At 35.2% G+C, this 21,489-nt stretch overlaps 1 protein-coding gene across 2 annotated transcripts in view; it reads left to right on the top strand.

The window, feature by feature from the left end:
* ANKRD12 (ankyrin repeat domain 12) overlaps positions 1-21,489 on the top strand; it is a 61,240-nt gene that overhangs the window by 2,300 nt on the left and 37,451 nt on the right. The window contains exon 2 of one of the 2 annotated variants that reach the window (XM_061994811.1): positions 15,965-16,102. In XM_061994811.1, the coding sequence (XP_061850795.1) occupies positions 16,016-16,102 (87 nt within the window). In that variant the 5' untranslated portion in view covers positions 15,965-16,015. Of the gene's footprint in view, positions 1-15,964; positions 16,103-21,489 lie in introns of those variants that run through there. The other variant, XM_061994812.1, reaches the window with a different exon arrangement.

The following is a 21,489-nucleotide window of genomic DNA, read 5'->3' as shown; positions in this document are numbered from 1 at the left end:
GGGTGGTGCAGGCAGTTGATCAGAGAGCCTTTGGTTCTTTTGCAAAGATGACAGCTCAGTCTTTTCAGATGTGAGGATTTCTACCTTTCCATTGTCATCTCTTTGTGTTCTTATTCCAGACAGAGGATTGTGCAAAATTGTGAACTTTGTATATTACAGACAGCAAAGCTTAGGACAGATGTTGTATAAGAAAGCAAGCTCTGTGCAACAAACTTAAGTACGTTTACAGTTTCTTCTAGCAGGCTTGCATAATAGGTACCTTCTTTGAGGAAAAGGTCTTTTAATAAGGAGGCTGAATGTGTTTTTGTATGAAGCTTCAATGTGTGTTTGGCATTAGTTGCAGGTAGTTCTACTATGTTACCACTTACCTTAGTAAGCATATACTGAAAATCAAATATCTGTGTATTAAAATAGAAGTCATCAGCCTCAAACAGCAGCTTCTTTACACCATTAGGTGCCTGTTTATTTTACTACAAAACCTATAACCTGTTGCAGCTTTAACTTAATTCGATGGAAGAGTCCTGCATATCCTTTTAGTGGAAATGTGGGCACCGAGAAATGGCTGAGCTGCAACTTCTTCCTCAGTATTGGAAATGTAGATATATAAAAACACGTACCATTGATTGAACTGATTTATCATGTTTCGATGCTCTTAGGCTGATGAAATTATCTGGAAGACTAATACAGTTGGTCCTCTTTAAAATTGGAAAAAACTATTGATCACAAAATCTGTAATGATTAACCTACTACCACACTGTTTGTATACATACTCAGAACAACTTCTAACTTTTTTTTTTTTATCTGATCATATGAAGAGATGGGCTGGACGTCAACATTTAGTTGGTCTTCTTTTCCATGTTCTGTTGCAGATGGAGTAGTATAAGTGTTGATTGGTCATTTAGCCTCTAAATCAGACTGTATTTTTTTTAACTACATCATTAGGCTCAACTTAGACTCTAGCGACAGATGGTACAAAATAAATATTACCACAAACTCTGTCTTGCATTTTGTGTGATGACACTGAATAGTTTTATTAACAGAATAACAGAAGTCAGAGCCCTGCTAACATCTTTAGTTTTTTTCTTAGCAGTTCATTATTATTTCATAACCTAGAGAAGTCTTAGAAAATTCTTCCATAAGCTTACGGAGCCATGCTTTGTGTCTTCGCTATGCAGTTGAGGACCTTTATTGCCACCTTGCATAAAACTTAAATATTCATCTAAAGAGAGACTTAAAGCCCTTGAGAGTGTCTCTTTGCCTTGGCTTATGTTGAGTTATCTCCCTGGATCTGATGAATCACTACTGTATCTGCTGCAACTGCTTTTATCTTCAGTAAACGACAAATGAAGAAGCTCTCAGTTTCATGGCTGCTATTCAGTGTGCTCTAGGTAGTGGTAATGCCACAAGAGGATTATTTTTTTACTGGTTTATGCTAACAAAAGTCATTACCAGTATTAGAGATGGAATTGTGAGCTGTATTAGTGGCAAAAAGTAAAAATGCAAGCTGAGGAGGAAGATAAGGTATTTTCTTCCCTACTCCTGTTATATACTTTCTACTTGCCAGTAGCCTGGTGGAGATGGAGAGTATTGGAATGACTTTCTTCTTATCCTATGTTTTGCATTCATGAGGCTGGAAGACATCAGAGGTAGAAAGCACTTTTCTCCTCCTCGCTAAGCTTCAGAATGTAGTAAATGCCACAGAAACCAAATAACACTTTACATTTCCAGGAATGTTGCTGTGGTAGAAATCTTAGAAAGTTCCATTACTTGATGACAGCAGAAATGGGCTTACTTACACAGAGACATTTCCTCTGGTTTCCATTCTCTTTCAAAGCCTTTTGTATTATTTCTATTTAATAAATGTTTGGCTTTTCAAAACCTTTCAAGCTCTGGTAGATAGACAGCTTTCTTATCTGGTTTGTGGAAATATCTTCCTCTTGTTTATGATTGCTTAAAGATCGTATGTAATAAAGAACACTGAGGGAAATTATCTTTCTGTGGTGCTCTGCACTGTTCAGCAACTTGCTTATCTGGGTTCTTACTACTAGTTTAATGATAAAAATGAAATGGAAAATGTATTTAGTGATACTCTGTTTCTAGTGTGGATAATGCTAATCCATTTGTCTTCTGACTTAAAGAAGGGTCAGGTGTATTGACAACTATTACCTTTTTAAAGATCAAAAAATATTGGGGTCTGAGCTTGAAAAAAAGCAGTTCTTTGCTTTCCAGTCACTTCAGTTCTCCAGATGATATAGTAAAAACATCAATGAATTGATTGCAGTACTTGCTTTATTTTTACAGCTCTAAATAGTTACAGTTGTATGCAAATAGTATTCTGATTATTCTGTTTCTACTCCATGTATTCTCTCACATTCTCTTTTCCTCCAAAGAAAAAAGTATTTCCATAAAAGAACTGGCATATTGTTTTGTTCTGTTACTTTTGTGATATGTAGTAATGGCCAAGAGGTGGCAATAAAGACCGTTGAGTATTTTGCACATCTTCATAGTTTAGCCAGGACAAAAACCTCCAGTTGGGGGTCTGTAAGAAAGCTTAGTCAGAAGCTTGGCGCTTTTCTATATCTGCTTCTCTAGGCCTTACTCAAGAACAGTAGTGCTCAAGCACATTCTTTCACCCCTGCTGAATGCTGCTGAAGTTGAGGGACTGTGAGGAGGTCTTGGCAGTTCATCTGCTTTTAGCCTGAGAAACACCTTTGTATTTTCAGGTTATACTCCTCTGTCAGTGCTGCAGACAAGTTATGGATTTTATTTTGCAGGCTGGCAAATTATCATTAGCTTATGAAGACATAAATTACTGAGATTCTACTCATGATATATATAGTAGATTTGAAGTCTCTTGTCTTGCAGATCTTTATAAGGTTTCAAAGGGGAGGTAAGTTCCTGCAGAAATTGAAACTTGATTGGCAATAGGCTTGCTTCTCTTGTTTGGCAAAGTACTGGTAGAAAAGCTTTAGATTCTTTTGTAGACACTGTGCTAATGGAGTAGTCTTTCTTAGTTGACAAAGACATACTTAGCTACATCTTTAAGGAATAACCAGTAGGTCAAAACTGAAGCTTCCAACTCCACTTCTCCATTCAGCTTAATGGGAGTATGATGTTATGCTTAAGATCTGTGCAGGTGCTTCCTTTGAACCCATAGCTCATCCTAAAACAGACTCAAGAGGAAACACCTGTGAACATAAAAGTTTCTCAGACTTGCAGATTAAAAGGGAGGACTAATGGATTTTGCAATGTGTGTCCTTGACTCCTAAGATCCAAAGTTCATGCACAAGCATGACTCCTTCTTGATCCTATAAAGAGAAAAGAATTTCTGAGAAAGAAAAGAAGCTGTTTTGAGAGACAATCCAGAATAAAGGGAGATACCTTCAGGCATTCTGGAGGTTTATGTATGTCTTATTCTCATAATAAAGAGGTGAGGTTGTTTTTCCATGAAAATATTTCTTTTAACAGCTAAATATGTCCCTCAGTAGGAATGTGATGTTTGTATTCTATGCTTTTGTCTTAATGATATGGTTTAACTTCAATATGACATCAGTACTCACAAGCCACCTGTGTAAGCCTTTAAAATGCTGTCCTAACTAGATAGCTTAAGTTGCTGCAGATTTTCATATGCTGAATGTATCAGCAGTAGGAGAGAAATACCAGTAGACACATTGTTGCTGAGGTAAAAAATATCAGCATTTCTACTCCATGGAACAGAATCATGATATTAGAAGGCACCTCTGGAGATCCTCTAGTCCAGCCCTCACTCACAGTAAGGTCAGCTAGAGCAGATTGCTTATAGCCATTACCAGTTCAACCTGGAATTCATCCCAATAACATGTGTATAATGTTGTTATGTTCCAATTTTAGTTAGTCTGTTGGGATTCCTTGATGAACCTTTTGCTAAAGACTTGATAAATTATAAAGCTGTCAAACATCTTTTTCTTTCAAATGTGGAGTAGAATGGGTTTTTTTCAATGTTTGTACCTAATGTCTTTTTCCTGATGAATTTCGTGTTGCATAGTCAAAAGAATGCTGCCTTCTTGTACTGCCTGTGTGTGGTAGTCTTGTAAAGCTGTGGTGCTTTCTACTAAGTTCTGCTATGAAGATTCTTCATTAAGAATTCTCTTATTTTGTTGGGGTTTTAAAAAATAAAATTGCTAATTATTTGGTTGTATAACTGACCTTCTTTGCACTTTATTTGCTTACTAAAAATGCAGTTTCTGGTATTTCTAAGAAAAGCCAAATACATTTATGTCTTCTCTATGTTGTTTATACTAGAACTTAGTTGAAGAAAGTCTCTTCTAGTGCCTGCAACTCAGAGTAAACTTGTGAATGAGAAACTGAAAGTGAAACGACCTTATTTTCCACTGCCGAAGGACAAATATGAAAAGTAGCTAAAGCATAAATATTAATGAGAACACTTCTTCAGAAATTATTATTCAAATATCGATAACATCTTAGTAAGAAACTTGACACACTTTGAAAAAAGAAACTTAAAAGGTCTCAAAAAGAAACAATTTTTTTGATCTTGCAGAATTCCTTTCAAGAAGGAAAACAATTCTTTATTCAACCAGTTGTATGCTCATCTTTCTATTGGTTTCTTTCCAGTTCTTCCTTGCAGAGCAGCCAGCATTATGTAAAAACAATAATCCTAGGATCTTCCATGAAAAGACAAAGTATTAATCTAAGAGTAGAGAAATGCGATTGTGAATAAGACAGTAGTGACAAACATCCTACAGATTTATCTTGAATAGTGGCATATGTGTAGTTCCTTACTTGCCCACATGGAAGAACTCTGTAGATGTATGTGGTTGAGAAATAACGATACCTGTTGTCACTGTGTGGAAGCAAATCCTGCCACACTGAAATGAGAGGCAATGTCTGATTTCTGGAAGGCAGAGGTTTATTACTATCTTTGGGAGAGGCAATGCTTTTTTTTGTTTCTGTTGCTAATGTGAGGAGATAACCTGATTCTTAAACATTCATTTGTTACATCTTGTCCCTCCCAATTTAGGGCAGGGGGTGTACACTTGTATGCATAAAAAGAAGCTTCAACACAAGTCTCGGAATCAGAGAGGATTTTCTGCTTTTAAGTAATTCCTAACTATTCTCTGATAAAAAAATATCATCTCATTAATGTTATGCAAGTTCTGCAAACTTTCAGCTTTGGTAATTATTTTGAATTTGTTTTATACCTAAACTAATTTTAAATTAAATATTAATTTAAATGTAGCACCTGGGTATTAAGAGGAAATTCTATAAGGAAATAGTGATGATAGAATGATCTGTATTTTTTTGCAAGGTAATAATAGCTTATTGATGAAGACTCTCCCATTCTTTCACAATCTGAGATGCCTTTGTCATCTGTTTTATACTTTCTAGAAAAACTAGCGTTTTCAAATCCTGTTATGAAAATTGCTTAAAGCTATTGGTTTTCAAGTTAATTAGTAATGTATGCATCCAGTCGATATGCTTCTCTATTAAGTAAGCTCACAGCACTTCAAAGCCTTCTCTGAAATAATGGATTATTCTGTAGTCTTAAGGCAGTAGGACTTCTGTTCTGAAAGTTCATCCTGAATATAAATATCTGTCCAAATGAGTTATATATCAGAGAATACCTATTGTAAAGACAATTCTTTGGCTGTATGTGTTTCTTTTACTAAACAGCTAACATTGAGGATTTCAGACTTGTGAAACTATTTCTGTTAAAAAATAAAAAGCAGAGAAATTGTATACTGTGATCTTATTTTTCCTTCAGGTACCTTGTCATTCAATGCTTCCCTGTTTCAGCTGTCTGTTTATATTAAATGTTCTTTTGGGATCCCTGTTGCAAAGCATTGTCTTCTCCACTTACCTGTTTTTAGGGTTTTGTCACTGTCAGGGTTTTGTCACATTATGTAAACAAATTATTTCTCAGCTTTTTTTGCTTTTTTTTTTTTTTGCCTTTAAAAAGAAGTCCATAAGCTGTTCAGTGCCCTAGATATTGAAGAGTCCACTGGGAAAGAATTACCTTGTTTCCTATCTTTTCTCAGCACCTTACAGAGACTTTTGAGACAGTCTGTTGGTTTCTTCTTTTAGATGATGCTTGTCAGAGATGAATTTAGCCAGGTTTTAGGTCCGTGAAACTAGCTGATTCTTGAAGAGTGTCCTGTCCTTTGAAAATGACACCTTTTTTGATGCTTGGATTTTAATATTAAGTATACAGGTGTGAGGTGTTAGGTAGTAGAGCCCACCATGCTCATTTTCTTTAACGCTTCCATGTTTGATTATCCATGTAGAAGAATGTTGTGTTTCTTTTTCTCTTATTATATTTTGCCCCATGTTGAGGAAAGTTGAATACTGACCCTGGAAATTACTGATCTTAAGTCTTTTTGGAATTTATGTAAGATACATGCCTTTTGTGAGCGTTTGTGAAGTGTTTTCCTCACTTGTGTTTAACTACTTTGAGACTGATTTACCTTTTACCTTCATCAATGGTAGGGAAGAGGAGTTGCTGGCAGAAATTGAAGTCACTAGTAACTATGATTTCACCAAGTATAAAATACTATTTAATGTAAAATGACCTGGAAAATAGTCTATAATGTTCTATGGATATGGCAAATTGATCAAACTCCTGACTGAATTATTTTTGTGAACTTAAGTCTCACTGCTATAAAATGAAGTAATACATTCTCATCTTCTAGCAGCCTAACCCTTATTATTCCCCAGGTTTGATTTTTTTTTTTTTTGGATGGTAAGTTCTGTGGTGGTGTCCAAGATATGTTCTCTTTTTTAATTAATTAAAATGGATAAGAAGGTAGAAATCAAGGCAAGCTGAAATAACAGGGAATCATGGTACAAACGACAAATAGATTTTCTTTCTCTGGAAGCAAGTGAAGCTACTTGCTGCATGTGTTTCTGGTCTGTGGTTCCTCATAACTTTACCCAATTATCAAAAAAATTCACACAGAAACAAAAGTAAGTTTCTTCAATTGCTATGCGAATTTTCCTTTGCCAATAGTAAGAATGATCACAGAAAGCCCACTTTTTGCCTTGAGTGCTACTTAAACATTTCAGCAAGAGCATTAACGACTAAATAGCTTAAAAGGAATGTTCAACAAATTAATATATTGCTTGATTGTGTCCAAGGGAGTGTAAATAAAATCAGGTTTGTAAGATAACCTAAAAATCTGATTTGCTTTGTCTTGTTTTGTTCTTTCTTTCAGAAGTGAATTGATGCCAGCGTGTTGGTTTCATCCTGACAAGTAGATTTTTGAGTTTGTTAACAGTGTGAGGCAAGAGATGTCCAGTGCTGCTGTAATAAGATTATCAGTCTTTACTTGGATAACAGTTATTAAGTGTACTTGCAAGAAGACATTAGAGAAAGAAGTGCAGATGTGTTTCTGATGATGAGCTGTGACATGGAAGGAACCTTCTCTTGCTCAGATAACATGTTGTTGACCCATGAGCTATCTGTAATTTATAAACCAGCAGTACCTTTAAAATTTAAGTCAGTCCACAGCAATTAAGCATTATATGTTCAAAGGCATGTTAGGGGGTGATATTTTTCAATCAGTGAACAAGATTCTGTAAAGGAAAATTTTGGCCAATGTTTTTTCTTATTCCACAGTGTGCAGCTTGTGAAATGCCACTGTATGATTTATACATGCCAGTTTAGATGAGGATAGGAAGGTTTGTATTTTCCATTGTTTCTGTAAGCTGGTTGGTTTTTTTTGCTGCTCAAGTAACAAACTTAACCTGGTCTATGTAGGGTACAATGGCAGCTGAAAATGTCTGAATAGACAACTGAGGGACTTCCATATGTCCCTTAATCTAGACTATTCTTTAATTCTATGAACAGTGAAGTTCTTGTATGTTTTGCTAAGCATGTGTTTAGTTTGAAAGAAGAGGAGGAAAATTAAAAGCCTTACTAAAACTTAGTCAGCAAACTACAGAATCAATCCTACTCTTTAATAGAGCCTATTTGTTAGAAAGAAGTTGACAAGTTTAGGTGCTACTACTAGTATGGAAAATAAATTTAAGAGTATTGTGAAATCTGTGGAACTTGCCAATTGAAACCAAGCACTTAAAATAGAGGTTTGAAGGTGTTCTGGGTAGGAGATCAAAGTCTTCTGAAGGCGAATGCAACAAAACCCCTGCAAAGAGTGGTATTTATTTTCTCCATAGGAAAGTGTTGTATGTCCTCTTTTTTTTTTTTTTTTTTTTTTTTTTCCCCTCATCTGAGTAGAAATTCCTAGACTATGAGATATATTTTTTATTTTGGTAGGAAGTAGTGGTGAGTTCCAGCTGAAGTATTGGAAAATCTTCCTTGCTGCCTGAGCATTGGCTGTTTTTTAGGGACTTCATCCTAGCACTGTGTAGTCAAGTCTGGCATGCGATGAGTAGGTACTTCAGTGTATATGAAAAGCTGTTCAGGAGATTGAGTAATCACTGCCCATTCCTATTTAATTGTTCAAGGACAGTTTTATAAAATAGGGTTAAATATTTTATTTTTCTTATTGCAGAAAGATTTGTGCAATCCTTATGTTTGGATCTCAAGTATCTAAACATTTCAAATTAAAATGTAGAAATAATCTCTGATACAACTGTGAGCCTAGTAGTCCATTTCACACAGTAGCTAGGGTCTGTGGAGGCTCCAATGTAAACATATGTAAGTTATCTCATGACATATATTCTGAAAAGTGGTTTTATGTTAGCCTGATGTTTTGTTTTCTTTGGTTTTTTTTTTTTTTTTTTTTTTGTGTATAATCTAAAATCTGGTAGGGGGAATTGCTGCAGGAGGGAGGTACAGCACTTTTTCTGAGGTTGCACAATAGGTATAGCAAAGAAAGAAGTAGAACTGTTCTCAGAGTTGCATGTTTTAGCCACAAAGTCATCTCAAGTATTGTGCAAATCTTAAAGGAAACTTGTAATAAAAAGTAATGCACTTCTGGACCAAAAGTGTTTTGTCATATTTTGTCATCAAATGCCTTAAAATCTGCCAAATCTGTGACTCATGTCTGTGCTGGGTACTGCATTTGCACTTAATACTGCAACATACTGTTGCCTTAGGCACCATTAGCTTGAGACTATTGAAGCTTAGTTCTTAGTTCTTAGTGTAACTCTGACACTGGAATCTCCATGGACTGAACTGTCGCAATCATGTGTGAAAAGAGTGAATATTGTCCAAATAAAAATGTTATTGTCACCTTTCATCTATAAAAGCCACTGCATTTGTCATTCAGGCACTGTTCTTTCCAGCATACTAAATGATTGTGCTACCAAAAGTCAATAGTATTTAGCAATTTGTTTTCTGGTTACTGATAGAGAACTGAATTGCAAGTACAATGAAATGCAGTGGAGTGCATAGCAAGAAGTGCCTGGTAAATGGTTCTGTTTGTTGTATTTGATAGTATTTTAGTGCACACCACGTACAGGAAGTGGTGATGTGGTAAAAATGTAGTCTTAAATAGCATAACATACACAAATAACCTCTTATTTTATCTCTTTTTATGCAACATCTGTTTTTCCTTAAGCTTGTAAAGGACAATGTGCTTCTAGCCTGCAGCAGAAGGGATGGTTGCCAGTAGGGATGTACTGCAGTGTATGTTTACTCCATTACACCTGCATATGTCTAATGTATTGTCAGCTTTTGGAAAAAATGTTTTAGTATATAGATCTCATACCTACTCAATTTTGACTTGGACTGGGAGTTAATTTTTTCTATAATTCTGCTTAGCAGTACATTCATGCTGGACTCCAGCAGCACTTTTGGTTGCTAGATGATTGGAAGTCTTTTTCTGGGATCCACGTAACACTTTTTGCAGGACTCTGCAAATGTAGAACTATTTTTGTTGAAATTAAACCTTTGATAACCTTTTGTCTTCATTGTAAAGATCAAATAAACTGCTGCAATGATTATAGAATAGCTTTGTGTATATGGTCCTCTGCAATGAAGACCTTGGTAGAAAGGTGTAACATTTTTGTGGCTACAGTCAGTTGGACATTTTGAAATTTCAGAACAGTATTTTGTATAATGTTCTAATTAAGTTTTAAAGTGTATGCCTTGAGCAATGTCCTATCCTTTACCATTATTTTGACATTCTCATGAGACATCATCAGTGTTTAAGACTTTGTTTCTACAAGTGTATCTGTCCAAGGAGGTAATAGAAAACCTACCACAGTAGTGAGCTTGTCGTTCTCCATTAACACCAAAAAGAGATGGTCGTTCGTGCTTTTTTACAGGGCCACAGGAACGGCAAGAGTAAAGAATTTTGGTTTGTGTTCTCTCTTCTGGGGAAAAAAAATCTAGTGTGTCAATCATGGAGTCCCCTGTGCATTTCTTCCAAGCACAATCCCTCTTACTGTCCTCTGAAGTTTCGCTCTGTTACATTCTCTCATTTAGGTAATACAAAGTTTTACTCCTCATGGGCATACTTCTGTGTGGGAAATATCAGGTAAAATTATAGATGTTCTTTTTGTACATATGGTGTTTAAATTTCCATGCCAGAAAAGGCCAGCTCTATACCACTGAACTTTACTACCCTCCTATTGCCTGTTGTGCCCGAATGGTCTCTTTCCCCACAGTCCCAAATTCCCAGTCTTGTGCGTCTTAGCATGTCTCTGGCTTAAAACAAACAAACAAAAAATATCCCAAATCTCTCATTCTATCTCCAGTCTTTTTTTCTTACAGGACACTGTAGATGAGGTGGATCTCAGTCTGGTAACAAGTGCATTGCAGTCTGACTGGGAGCATAGCAGTAAGTTAGGATTGAGTAACTATCTGAATAGAAGAGCTGAGATCTGTAAAGAAAAAAACAAGACGATGCTACTACATCTTCCATCACAGAGTTTCATTTAGCATTGGTAATGCTGGTAATTAACCTCTCTTTGGGAAAGAAATCACTTCTCAAAGTTGTTGCTGAAGGATGCTTTTACTGTGAAATAAAATACTGAAGTCATTTATACTTTCCTGATGAGAAGAAAAAGGAACCCAAAAGTGTTAAATTTAGATTAGCAAAAAGATGTTCATTTAACATTTTGCTTAAATTCTGCTCCTTACAGTATTTAAAAAGCACAATTTTCTGTAGATTTTAGTCCTTTGTACTGTATGCATTCCCTTTCTCCCAGTGCATTAACCTCAACTGCCTTTGACACTCCCACCAGAATACAGATAACATTTGGCATGGCTAGGCGGGAGCTACCTACATACTTCTGAACTAGCCAATATATACATATGGGTTGGCCAGCTGGCTTTCTTTGTACAGCATTTATAATGTTGGCTTTTGCCTGCCTTTCCCTCAATTAATCTGATTTTTGATGACTCTTACACTTATCCACCAACTTTTTTTTTCTTTGTTTCCATAATAATAACTTTGGGATCTAGGTCATACCAGTCATTTTTAAATAGACTTGGGAGGGAAAAGTATTGGAGGTGGGAGAGAGGAGATTGCAAAGTGGAAATCTATGTCAACGTCTTAGTTTGAATCAGGAATACATTTTTAGAATAATTATCCTTATCTCTCCTCACTGTAGTTCAGTTCGCACTATGCAGTGGTTTCAAAGCTTGTGTTTTCCTGTTTTAAGCCAAGAAATGCGTTCAGGAATGTGCTGAATGTGCTCCAGCTTTTATTGTGTGTTTAATACATGGGACTGCACTAGAGCTAGTCCAGAGCAAAACTGCTAAATGTGGCTAGTGTAAATTTTTGTTACCAACTCTTGCACTCTACAGTTCCACTCTTGATAAATCTCTACTTCTTGCTACTGTAGATGTAGCCTTAGCTGCTGTTTTCATAAGTTTTAGAAGAACACTCTGAAGCACTCCTGTCAAATGTTTTTAGCGGAAATTTTGTACAGTTGATTCACTGTTTCCCAATCTGGAGCAAATCCCTATTGGAAGAGACAGGGGTGATTTTTCTTTTATTTTTTTCTTCCTCTGCAGATAAATTAAGATATGGGAAATAGAGAAGAACAGAGGTAGTTGAGAAGACAGCCTTATGCTAGATCTCTCGCTTTTTAAATGCAAATGCATTCTAGAGTTCAAAGATAAATGTGGTATCTTGGAAATTAACCTATATACTACTAATAGTCTCATAGAAGTTGTCTTGGGTCCCATTAGTTTGCTATAATCATAGAGTCATAGAATGGTAGGGGTTGGAAAGGACCTCTAAAGGTCATAATAGCAGTCATCTAACCTTCAAGATCAGCTGTACAACAGGCTATAGAAAATCTTCCCTAAGCAGTGTGTAACTTTATGCTGTATGTGTTATGGGGAAGGACATGCAGGAATTAAAAGATAAGCAAGCATTGTAAACCAGAAAAGAAACAAGTAGTTCTGTGAGCATCAGAACTAGGGATGCTCAGTTTATTATATATTTATATGTTATGGCTGATTTCATTCTGGTAATGTGCAGATCTCAAATGAAACTTACCCTGTGACGAGGGGGGGAAAAAAGGAAAGTGATTATAAAGACGGTCTCATGTGGAGTTTTCTTAGTGGTGTGAAACTCATCAAACTTTCCCTCAGGGAAAACGGTGACAAATAATAGTAATTATTATAAGTTTCTTATGAATAATATTATCATAATCCATCAGCCTATTTTACCTTTTTCCATGAAATTTGAGAATGCTTAATATATTTTGAAAACTTTACCTGTCAAATTTAAAGAACCCATCTACAGGTATGAAAGTCATTGTTGAATCATACATATGCCTTTAACACAAACACATGGGTCTCAGTTTCACAGGAGAGTGGGCTGAAAGCAAAAACATATAAAGAGTTCGAATGACAGTAATGTTGGAGTACTGCATAAGTTCTCTGGGTTTTTTACGTAGGTGGGGGCTAGCCCTTTCATTAATGCTAGATGTAAGCTTATATAAATGAATACAGTAGTTTGGTATTAGAGATTTATTACATGCCTAATTTTCTTTAGGTAGTTTTATCTAAAATTCTGGTGATTGGTGGAGGGTTTTGTTTTGTTTTTGATGGGGCTTTTTTAGTGAAATAATCTTAGCCTTTTATGACACTATCTGTAGATCTGTCAAAATGCTTACCTTTGTTACTTTAAGGAGAAGCTAGAATTTTTTTAGTTACTTGGATGAAAAAGGATTGAGAGAAGATTAACACTATTTCAAATAATAGGACATTGATGACTGATAATGAATGTGCAGGAAAGATGTCCAAACATAAAATCAGAATGTCTAATTTTGTTACATGCAGAGAAGTTCATTTAGAAGGAAGCAGATTGTATGTTTTATTGAAAAGCATGAAATAGATGAGTTTGTTAGAGAAAAAGCACAGCTGTGCCTGTTTGTCAGATGAAAAGTGGTGGTGCTGCTTGTTGTGACAGAGGAGAACAATATGAACGTAAAGACTTTAACTTTTAATTTAGGGTTCCGGCAATTTGAAATATGCTGTCAAGACTGCCTGATAAACCAGTAATTGCATTAAGAAACAGCCCTGAAGGAAACTCAAAACAGACAGATCTAGGTTTCACTGGAAGAACTGGCTAATGTTCTACATCTTCATTTTGAATACAAATGTTTGTTGATTGTGTTCCAAACATGAGATGGAAAGGCATTGAACTGCAGGCAAATGGAAATAAAGAGAAAATGTCAGTAAAAATACTTCTTTAGGTCATAATTTTATTGTCATATATACTATGTGACCATGAATTGAACAGTTTGCTTACATTTCCATACTACAGTGATAGGAAATAAAGAAATCTTCTTCCCCTTATGAAAACCGGGGTTTTTTTCCTCAAATATTTTGAGCATTTTTGTCTGTTAGGAAAGTATTTCACACCAGGATTGTGAAGTAGCAGCCTGGTACATCAAATGCTTCATGAAAATATTACTATGTGCCAGTGTGATAGTTGCGGTACTCAGTTTTAATGAACTTCCAAAGCAGTTTTTTCTTCAAATTTTTGACCTTGGGGTCAGGAATTGAATGAGCTCACATTTAATTTTGATCATGTGGTGAAGAAAATTAAAACATGCTAGGCATTCTGTTTTCATTTACTTATATTTGTGTATTATTTGTGCTAACTGTATTATTTTAAGATAACTTGAGGGGTTTTTTTTAAATGTTTTCATCATCCTTTTGCCCCTATACAATACCTTTAGCTTGCCTTTTTTTTTTTCCTACCATGTTTAAAAATAAACTACTATTCAGTAATACTTGAAGGGACATTCAGGGAGGCTGGGCCTTTTGTGAAGGAGGAATTCTTCTTCAGTTAATGTGATTTAGCAAATAATGTGGTGAGGCAAATAAGAGGAATGGAGCCAAGCTCATGAAATTGGGCTTCTTAACTATCAGTACCAAGAGAGTTTAGGGAATGGCATACTGAACCAGTAAAGGAAGAGGAGCAAAGCAGGAATGGAGATTGTTTCTGGGGGTCAAGTAATAGCAAAAATGAAGGAAGGAAGCTTCATATGCATATTTATTTGGTTAAAATAACAAAGATAACTTTTACATGTTGATCTGGTTTAAAGTAATTTGAGTCACAATGGTGTATACAATGGGAATTCTTGCAAATGAAACTTTAAAGAGGATTTGAGAGACTGAGAAAAAACAGGTTTATTAATTGTGTTTTCTTTTTAAACCTATGAAAACGGAGATATTAACTTATTGTTGCTTTTACGATTAAGAAATAGGTTTATTAAGTACAGGAAATAGTGAAGGAGGAAAAGAGCAGACCTTAGCACAACTTTTCCTAATTTTTTTACTTCAAGACTGAACCTTCTGAACTTTCCTTCCCCTTTTGTTCTTCCCCTCCAGTTCTGGAAGAGCAAGAAAGACAGACATTATTTTGTTGTATACAACAGTATTACTCCTAGACAAGTATTCTGTAAGGAAAATTTCCTATACTTTGGGTCTTGTAGGGGATGGGTGGTGTAGTGTGTAGAAATTTGTTTGTATATGAAAGTCTTATGTGTCAGGTTTAACATGCAAAACGGTCTAAAGACTAAATAACATTCTCTGTTGTCAATTACCTGTGTCAAACCCAAAGTAGTGGCCCTGGTCCTGTAACAGCAAGAAATTTGTTGTATGTTGGTCCCAAAATCTCAACTGTAAACCAGCAATATAAGTGTCACACCTGAAATGACTTCTAGTTGAGACATGGCATTACTACAAGGCTCAGTAAGACTGTGGTCACATAAATATTTGTAACATAATACATCAATTCAAAAAGACCTATAAAATGTCACTGGCTTTAAAGTGATGTCAAGTGCAGTTTTACTTTTCATGTGATATTTTTCCCTAATCACTCTTACAAGAGGAGTTGCTCTTCATTCTGTGGAAGAGGCAAGTCACACTTCTTCTGTTATGTGAATCTGTAATGACACTAACCTGGTGTACCCTGGAGATGAAACAACAGAGCGCTTTACATACATACAGACATATAGTGATGACTTATGTAAATCGTGTTCTAGAGGGTGGAAATTATGGTTTCTAGTTTCAGGTCTAAGCTTTTTAAGATTTTTCTTTTAACATAAATCTCTTGTTCTAGCAGAAAGGATAGCACATCACCAAGATTTTACTTTCTTTCCATAAAATTTTTGGTAGACAATATTTCCATTTCCCAGGCCTGAGAGCTTAGTTTCTCTTCATGATGTTGCTAGAAATGATCTTGTTCCTCTTCCCAGTCTTATTACCTATAAAATGGCATATTGAACCACTGAGCCATCAAATACCCGGAAGTGTTGTCTGCCAAAGAAGAAAGTTATACAGATGAGGCAGCTCAGTAATTGACTCGGTGGTTTTTGAATGGTACTTGCTGCAGTAGTAGCTGTGTTAGACCTTTTGAGATTTTGCCCCAAGATTTGAACAGCAGATGAGTGGGATGCTCAAAGTCGAGTGTCATTTTTTTTGTCATCTTTTTTGGGGTACTATTCAACTCTGCTACCATCTGCAGTAACAACATTTGTCCTAAAATGACATTGCAGTGTGCATATTTATATAATGTTGTTTATTTTTCAGATACACAATGAACCCACTAATACAAGATACAGCTAGCTAAACAGCTATAAAATGCCCAAATCTGGCTCTACAAAAACAGTTCAAGTTGAAAATTCTGACAGTGATAGCACCATGGTGGAAAAGACAACTGCGAGAAAGGTAATAAAATTATATTCATGTCTGTTTAATTTCAGTGAAATTAAGTCTGTGTATTCTGTCACAATTTTTGTTGCTGCAATGGGAAAAAAGAAATACAAATCTTTATTCTGATATCTTGAGTGCAGAAAAGAAAGTGTAAGTTGTTTGTGTATCTATCTGTAAATTAAACTAGGGAATAGAATTCATACCTTTTATTCTAATGTGCAACTTAATTCAAAAGGAATATGACAGAGCACAGACCAATGAACAAACAGAAGGGTCTTATATACCTTTGTAACACAGGGGCTTATTACAGACTTCCCTCTGTTAGGAGCCCTCAAAAGCCGGATGCAGCAGAAGGGTTAAGATTAACTCCTGTACAAGAAACTCCATTTCAAAAATGGTACAATTCATCTTTTAGTACTGGAAAATAAAGGAATATGGGAGCTTCAGTAATACCAAAGGGTGATTTGTTGTTTATAAGTGTAAAGTATCTCATGATTTTCAAACTTTTGGAGCAAAGTTGCAAATAACCCAGTTCTCCATTTTGTCTATCTAGTACACTTGTACAATAGAAAATGAGTTTGTGTAGTACTAATGAATAACAAAAGGCAGAATAATGTTGTGCATTGTGAACAATGAGTTCTATATTGTCTTAAGGAGAGAGAATCCATTTATCTCCCAAATGTCATTTAAAATTGTATTCTCTGGAAAAGGAGATTGTGTGTGGTCATACCTGCTGTTACTGTTTTGTTGAAGTCTGCATTTTCTGTAAGCCCCTTCATGAAGGGATATGACAGGGAGAGGTTAAAAAATAGGAAAATATTAGAAAACCTGGAATCTATTTCAAACTGTTTGTCTTCTGTAAACATTCATAGAAAATTCTAGACTTTTTAGACTCTTGTTTTATATTGATTTGTTTTATGGGTCCCAGTAAAGTGAGACAAAAAGTAGTTGTCTGCTAGCTCTGAATCTGTTTGAATAAGAAGAGGAAGATAATGAAGTAAAATGGGGAAAGGAAAAAATGTTGGTGTTTTGGTTTTTTTGTTTGTTTGTTTTGTGGGGGTTTTTTTTGTTTTTTTTTTGTTCTGATCCTTGTAAGGGATATAACCAAGTTAATGGAAGTGTCATTCAGTACTGGGCCAGGGGGGCCTACAAGAACAGGAAAGCTGTTGCAGTGAAATTTAGTAATATTAAAAATTACCCTTTATACATTTGAAAATAAGTTACAAAATGTAAATATTTTAGTTTATTAAGCCAAAAAGTGTTGTCTGGTTTTATAAACTCTAATTATCTTGACACTTTAGCATTCCTGAAAAAAAACCCACAAAGAAAATCCCAACGCTTTTTGACATAAGAATATATTTAAGCTATATTCAGCAGCTACTCACGCTAGGAAAACTGACGTGTCAATTTTTTCAAGCTTTATTTGTGTATAATTAAAAACAAATTCTGCAATACAAGTTAAAATAAATTTTCAGTGTTTGTTTACTTGAAAGCTTTTGTTTACTTCTGTGATAATTTTTAAGTTTTCCTTTTTTCCCTATTTCTGTGGTAATGGTATGGCTTGAGCTGCTTGGCGTGCACCTGTAGATTTGAGCTTATAGAAATAGATTATTTTCATAGTGTAGATTAGTTTCTTCCTTTGTAGGCTTTGAATTGTACGTACAAATTGCTCTACCATCCAAGAAGCTTTTTAAAAAAAAAACCAAACAAATCAAAATAGTTTACTTGTGAGACCCATTTTCCTCCTCCACTCTACCTTTGACTCCTCCTCACCTCCTCTCCCTATTGTTTACTGTCATTGTAGAAAAATGGTGCTAGCCACAGGGTGGCTGTTGAATCTGCAGCCACTGCCAATGGAACTGTCTAAGCAGTAATGGTTTTGCTGTGTTCAGTATTAGCTGGTTGTCTTAATGCCTTCCTCTCCAGTAGTCTTATCCCTCTGATCCCCATAAACTGTTCCATCTCTGTTAATAACAGTAACAGCTATATATGCTGAGCCATGTAACCTCTATACCCTACAACCTCTGCAAAGTTAGGTAGTCTTCTAAAATAGAGGTGCATAGCTCTTTCGTGAAAACATAAAAGAAGAAGATATGAATTCATACGAAGGTAGGAATAACTTTTTGCATGGAATGAAAGGGTGAACATGGTGTCATTTATTTAACTGCCAGGAAATATGGAAAATTTTTACTTGCTTCAGAAAGGAATCAATGAACACTTGTTTTTAATGGTCATATAAAATGCTTGGTTTGTGTGAAGATAGGCTTTGTCCATGGATATTTGCAGTAACAACGAAAAACTATTGACTGATCACTAGTACAGGAATTAGAAATATGAACAAATGGCAGATTCTGTCTCACCTGGTATTTGAGATTAAGATGCTAGTGAATGCAGGATTACTTAGAGAATTAAAGACTAGGAGTTTGACCAACAACACAGATATGGAGTCGTGATGGTGGACTAATTACACCCATACCAAAAAGTAAGCTCATAAACTGCTTGCACTGCTGTGTTTAGTCTTACTTGCATAATGTATAATGTGAGATTGTGAAATTAGAATAATATAGGATTTGTTTTGGGGATTGTATGATATAAATTGATATGTAATGTTGGAAATGTGAGATCCTAAACAAATTGGCAAAAATATTTAAGTGTTGCAGTTAATATCCCTGTATTAATTTTTTTAGCCTAGTAAGTACAGTTTGGTTGTTTGTGTCATATTTTGAGAGAACTTGAATATATGACTAAAATGTTCAATAGTCACTTAAACGGTCACACAATCTGTTCTCTAATACATGGAGAAGTAATTGTCAGAAGTATTTAGCTGGCCCTTGAACAATATGCCATCTTTCCTCCATGTTTGGCAATATTTTATCTATTTTTCTAAATTTGATCATTTGAATTCAACCTAGAAAACTATTTAAAAATTCAACAGGCAGTAGGGTTAGATTTGAGTTTGAGCAGAAAATCATGAAGACAAACTTGTATTACTTCATAGTTTTATGTTTGTGCATGTAAAGATTTACCAGGCCAAATTAACAATGATAACTTAGGATACTTTAGGTAGTAAAAATTTCTGTAAAGCAAAAAGGGTTTTCCTAATATGTAAATATTTGCAGCCATGAATTTAAGAACAGTAGTCTTTGAAGGATTAGAACATCTTATGAAAAAGTTATGGATCTATTAGCCAAATTAATTGATGTAAGGAAGTAGTGATGCTGCAGGTGAAAGGGATAAATTTTGCTTTGCAAGTGAAAGTAAAATGTTTTAGTGTCATTTTGATATAGAAGTCTCTTGATTAATGTGGAAAATGCTTCTTGTATGCATGCTTTTCTCAGTATTGCGCAACTAATGAGTGACCACTTACTGCGGCATCAGAGATGCCTGTGTCTTTTAGAAGCATGAAAAGACTCTAAGGTGTTAAATATTCAGGTAATTGCCACGATCCTTAGTACAAAATATGCTTTCTAACCATATTTTTCACGTAGCTTTGGCTATTTATTTTTCTGTAGAACAGTACAGTCAAACCACTTCTGCACTTACGTAAATTTGTTATTACTTCCTTCTGTGTCCAGTGTTATCAAAACAGAAATGTCTTTGAACTACCTGTGGAGCTTAATCTCTATGACTGTAAATGAACAGAAGATAGGTAACTTAATTATTGATGTTCCCTTATATGTTCGTAGATTCATTGTAGGCAGAGGAACCTAATATGAAATAATGTTAATAAAAAACAGTGTCTTACAAATAAACAGTAGTGTCAAAGGACACCACTCCCTAAAGAAATGTTTATTCTTCTTCTGAAAATAAAAACTGTCATGGTCTCAATATGTGATAGTAAGACTATTCCAATGTTTAATGTATTAGAAGAAATAACACTTGTAGTATTTGCTTTTCTTTTCATAGCTGATAGAATATTTAGTTCTTACGGATTGTGCAGTCTTAGCTGTTGAGTGGGGAGCCTAATAAAGTTACCATTGTTATCAGACTTAAACTTTCATATTGTCCACTGGAAGTTAATGCTTATTACGCTGTTCTAGCAACCAGTAAATGGCTAAGTGAATCAGCTACGTGTTTAGGTCTTCCAAGAGTTAAAAAAAAATCATTTGGAATAAGATTCCTGTCAATAAGATGAGTTTATATCATATATGCTTTAGGGTATATGTATTTTTATCTCAATTGCTCATCTTGGAAGCATAAAATAAATTAAGAACATCTACAGTGGATGGAGCACTTAGTGTTTGCATGAGATATTTTATAAGTGTAAGAAAATGAAACTTTGATATATCTTAATTTATGCTTTAGATGGCCAAAACTCAGGAAGTAAATGATAGATACGTGGCTCAAAGGAGAAACACATTTGGAATTTATAAGAATTGAGTCACTTCTAAGAAGAGTCCAACAATAGTGCCCAACGACATTTTAATACCATGCGTAACACACTTCATTATGTAATTATCATTTGATAGATAGAAAAAGAATGCTTGTTCTCCCAGAGCTGAGTACATCTGCTAGATTATATGGCACTCTGTTGTCTCCTTTTGTGTATTGTCATTGATTGTAGTGGTACCAGACAACAGAGCTGGAACGGGATATCAAGAAATTGTCCAGACTGCTGTTTGTTAGCCTTCTGAAGCAGTTTCTGTTGAACAGATTAAAAATGTGTTCCTCATCATAGCACACTGGTATGGTTTTGTTGACAGAGAAAATCCTTCCTTTTTACTACATCCTCCAGTGAGGCATGCATTAAATGTTGAGACATGGCAGATCCAGTTCATCCATTTGCCTCAGAGTAAGCTGTTCTCGGTTCTTGACAGATGTTTGCCAGACGTTTTCTTTAAAGACTTGTGTGATGAAAGTTCCAGTTTCCTTGGGCAGTTGTTCTGTTACTTAATTACGCTGAGTGGCATATATAACCTTTGCTTGTCTCCTGTTGCAGCCAATTTAATGTAGTAGTAGACACAGTATGTATATGTAATGCATTTCTTTCTGCAGCAGTTGTTTACGTATCTGAACATTATGATGTCTTCAGTGTTTTATTTGATTAGCGGTTTTCACTTTAGATGAATGAACCTTTTTAGAAAGTCCACAAACATTCTAAATTACAGGTTTCTTTATAAAACATGTCAACTTTGTCGTACGTTGTTTCATTGATCATATTAAACTAATGATTAGACCTTTTCATGATGAATTTTGAGTGCTGCTTGTAACCCTGAAAAAATAAAGATGTTCATGCTGTTGCAGTGACCACGAGTAGTTGGAACACTTTAAATCCACTCTTTAAATGCAAAGGCCTCTTCTAACCTGTAGAGCTTGCTACCTCCTCTTGCCTTCCTTTTTGTTTAAACTTGAATCCACAAGGCTGTCAAGAGTTTTCTGGCTTTTAATGTGGAGTCTTGTGA

This window comes from Colius striatus, chromosome 4 (assembly GCF_028858725.1).
Source record: "Colius striatus isolate bColStr4 chromosome 4, bColStr4.1.hap1, whole genome shotgun sequence".
Taxonomy (NCBI): Eukaryota; Metazoa; Chordata; class Aves; order Coliiformes; family Coliidae; genus Colius; species Colius striatus.
Note: the sequence above shows the minus strand (reverse complement) of the source record. Positions and strands in the feature narration are given on the sequence as shown.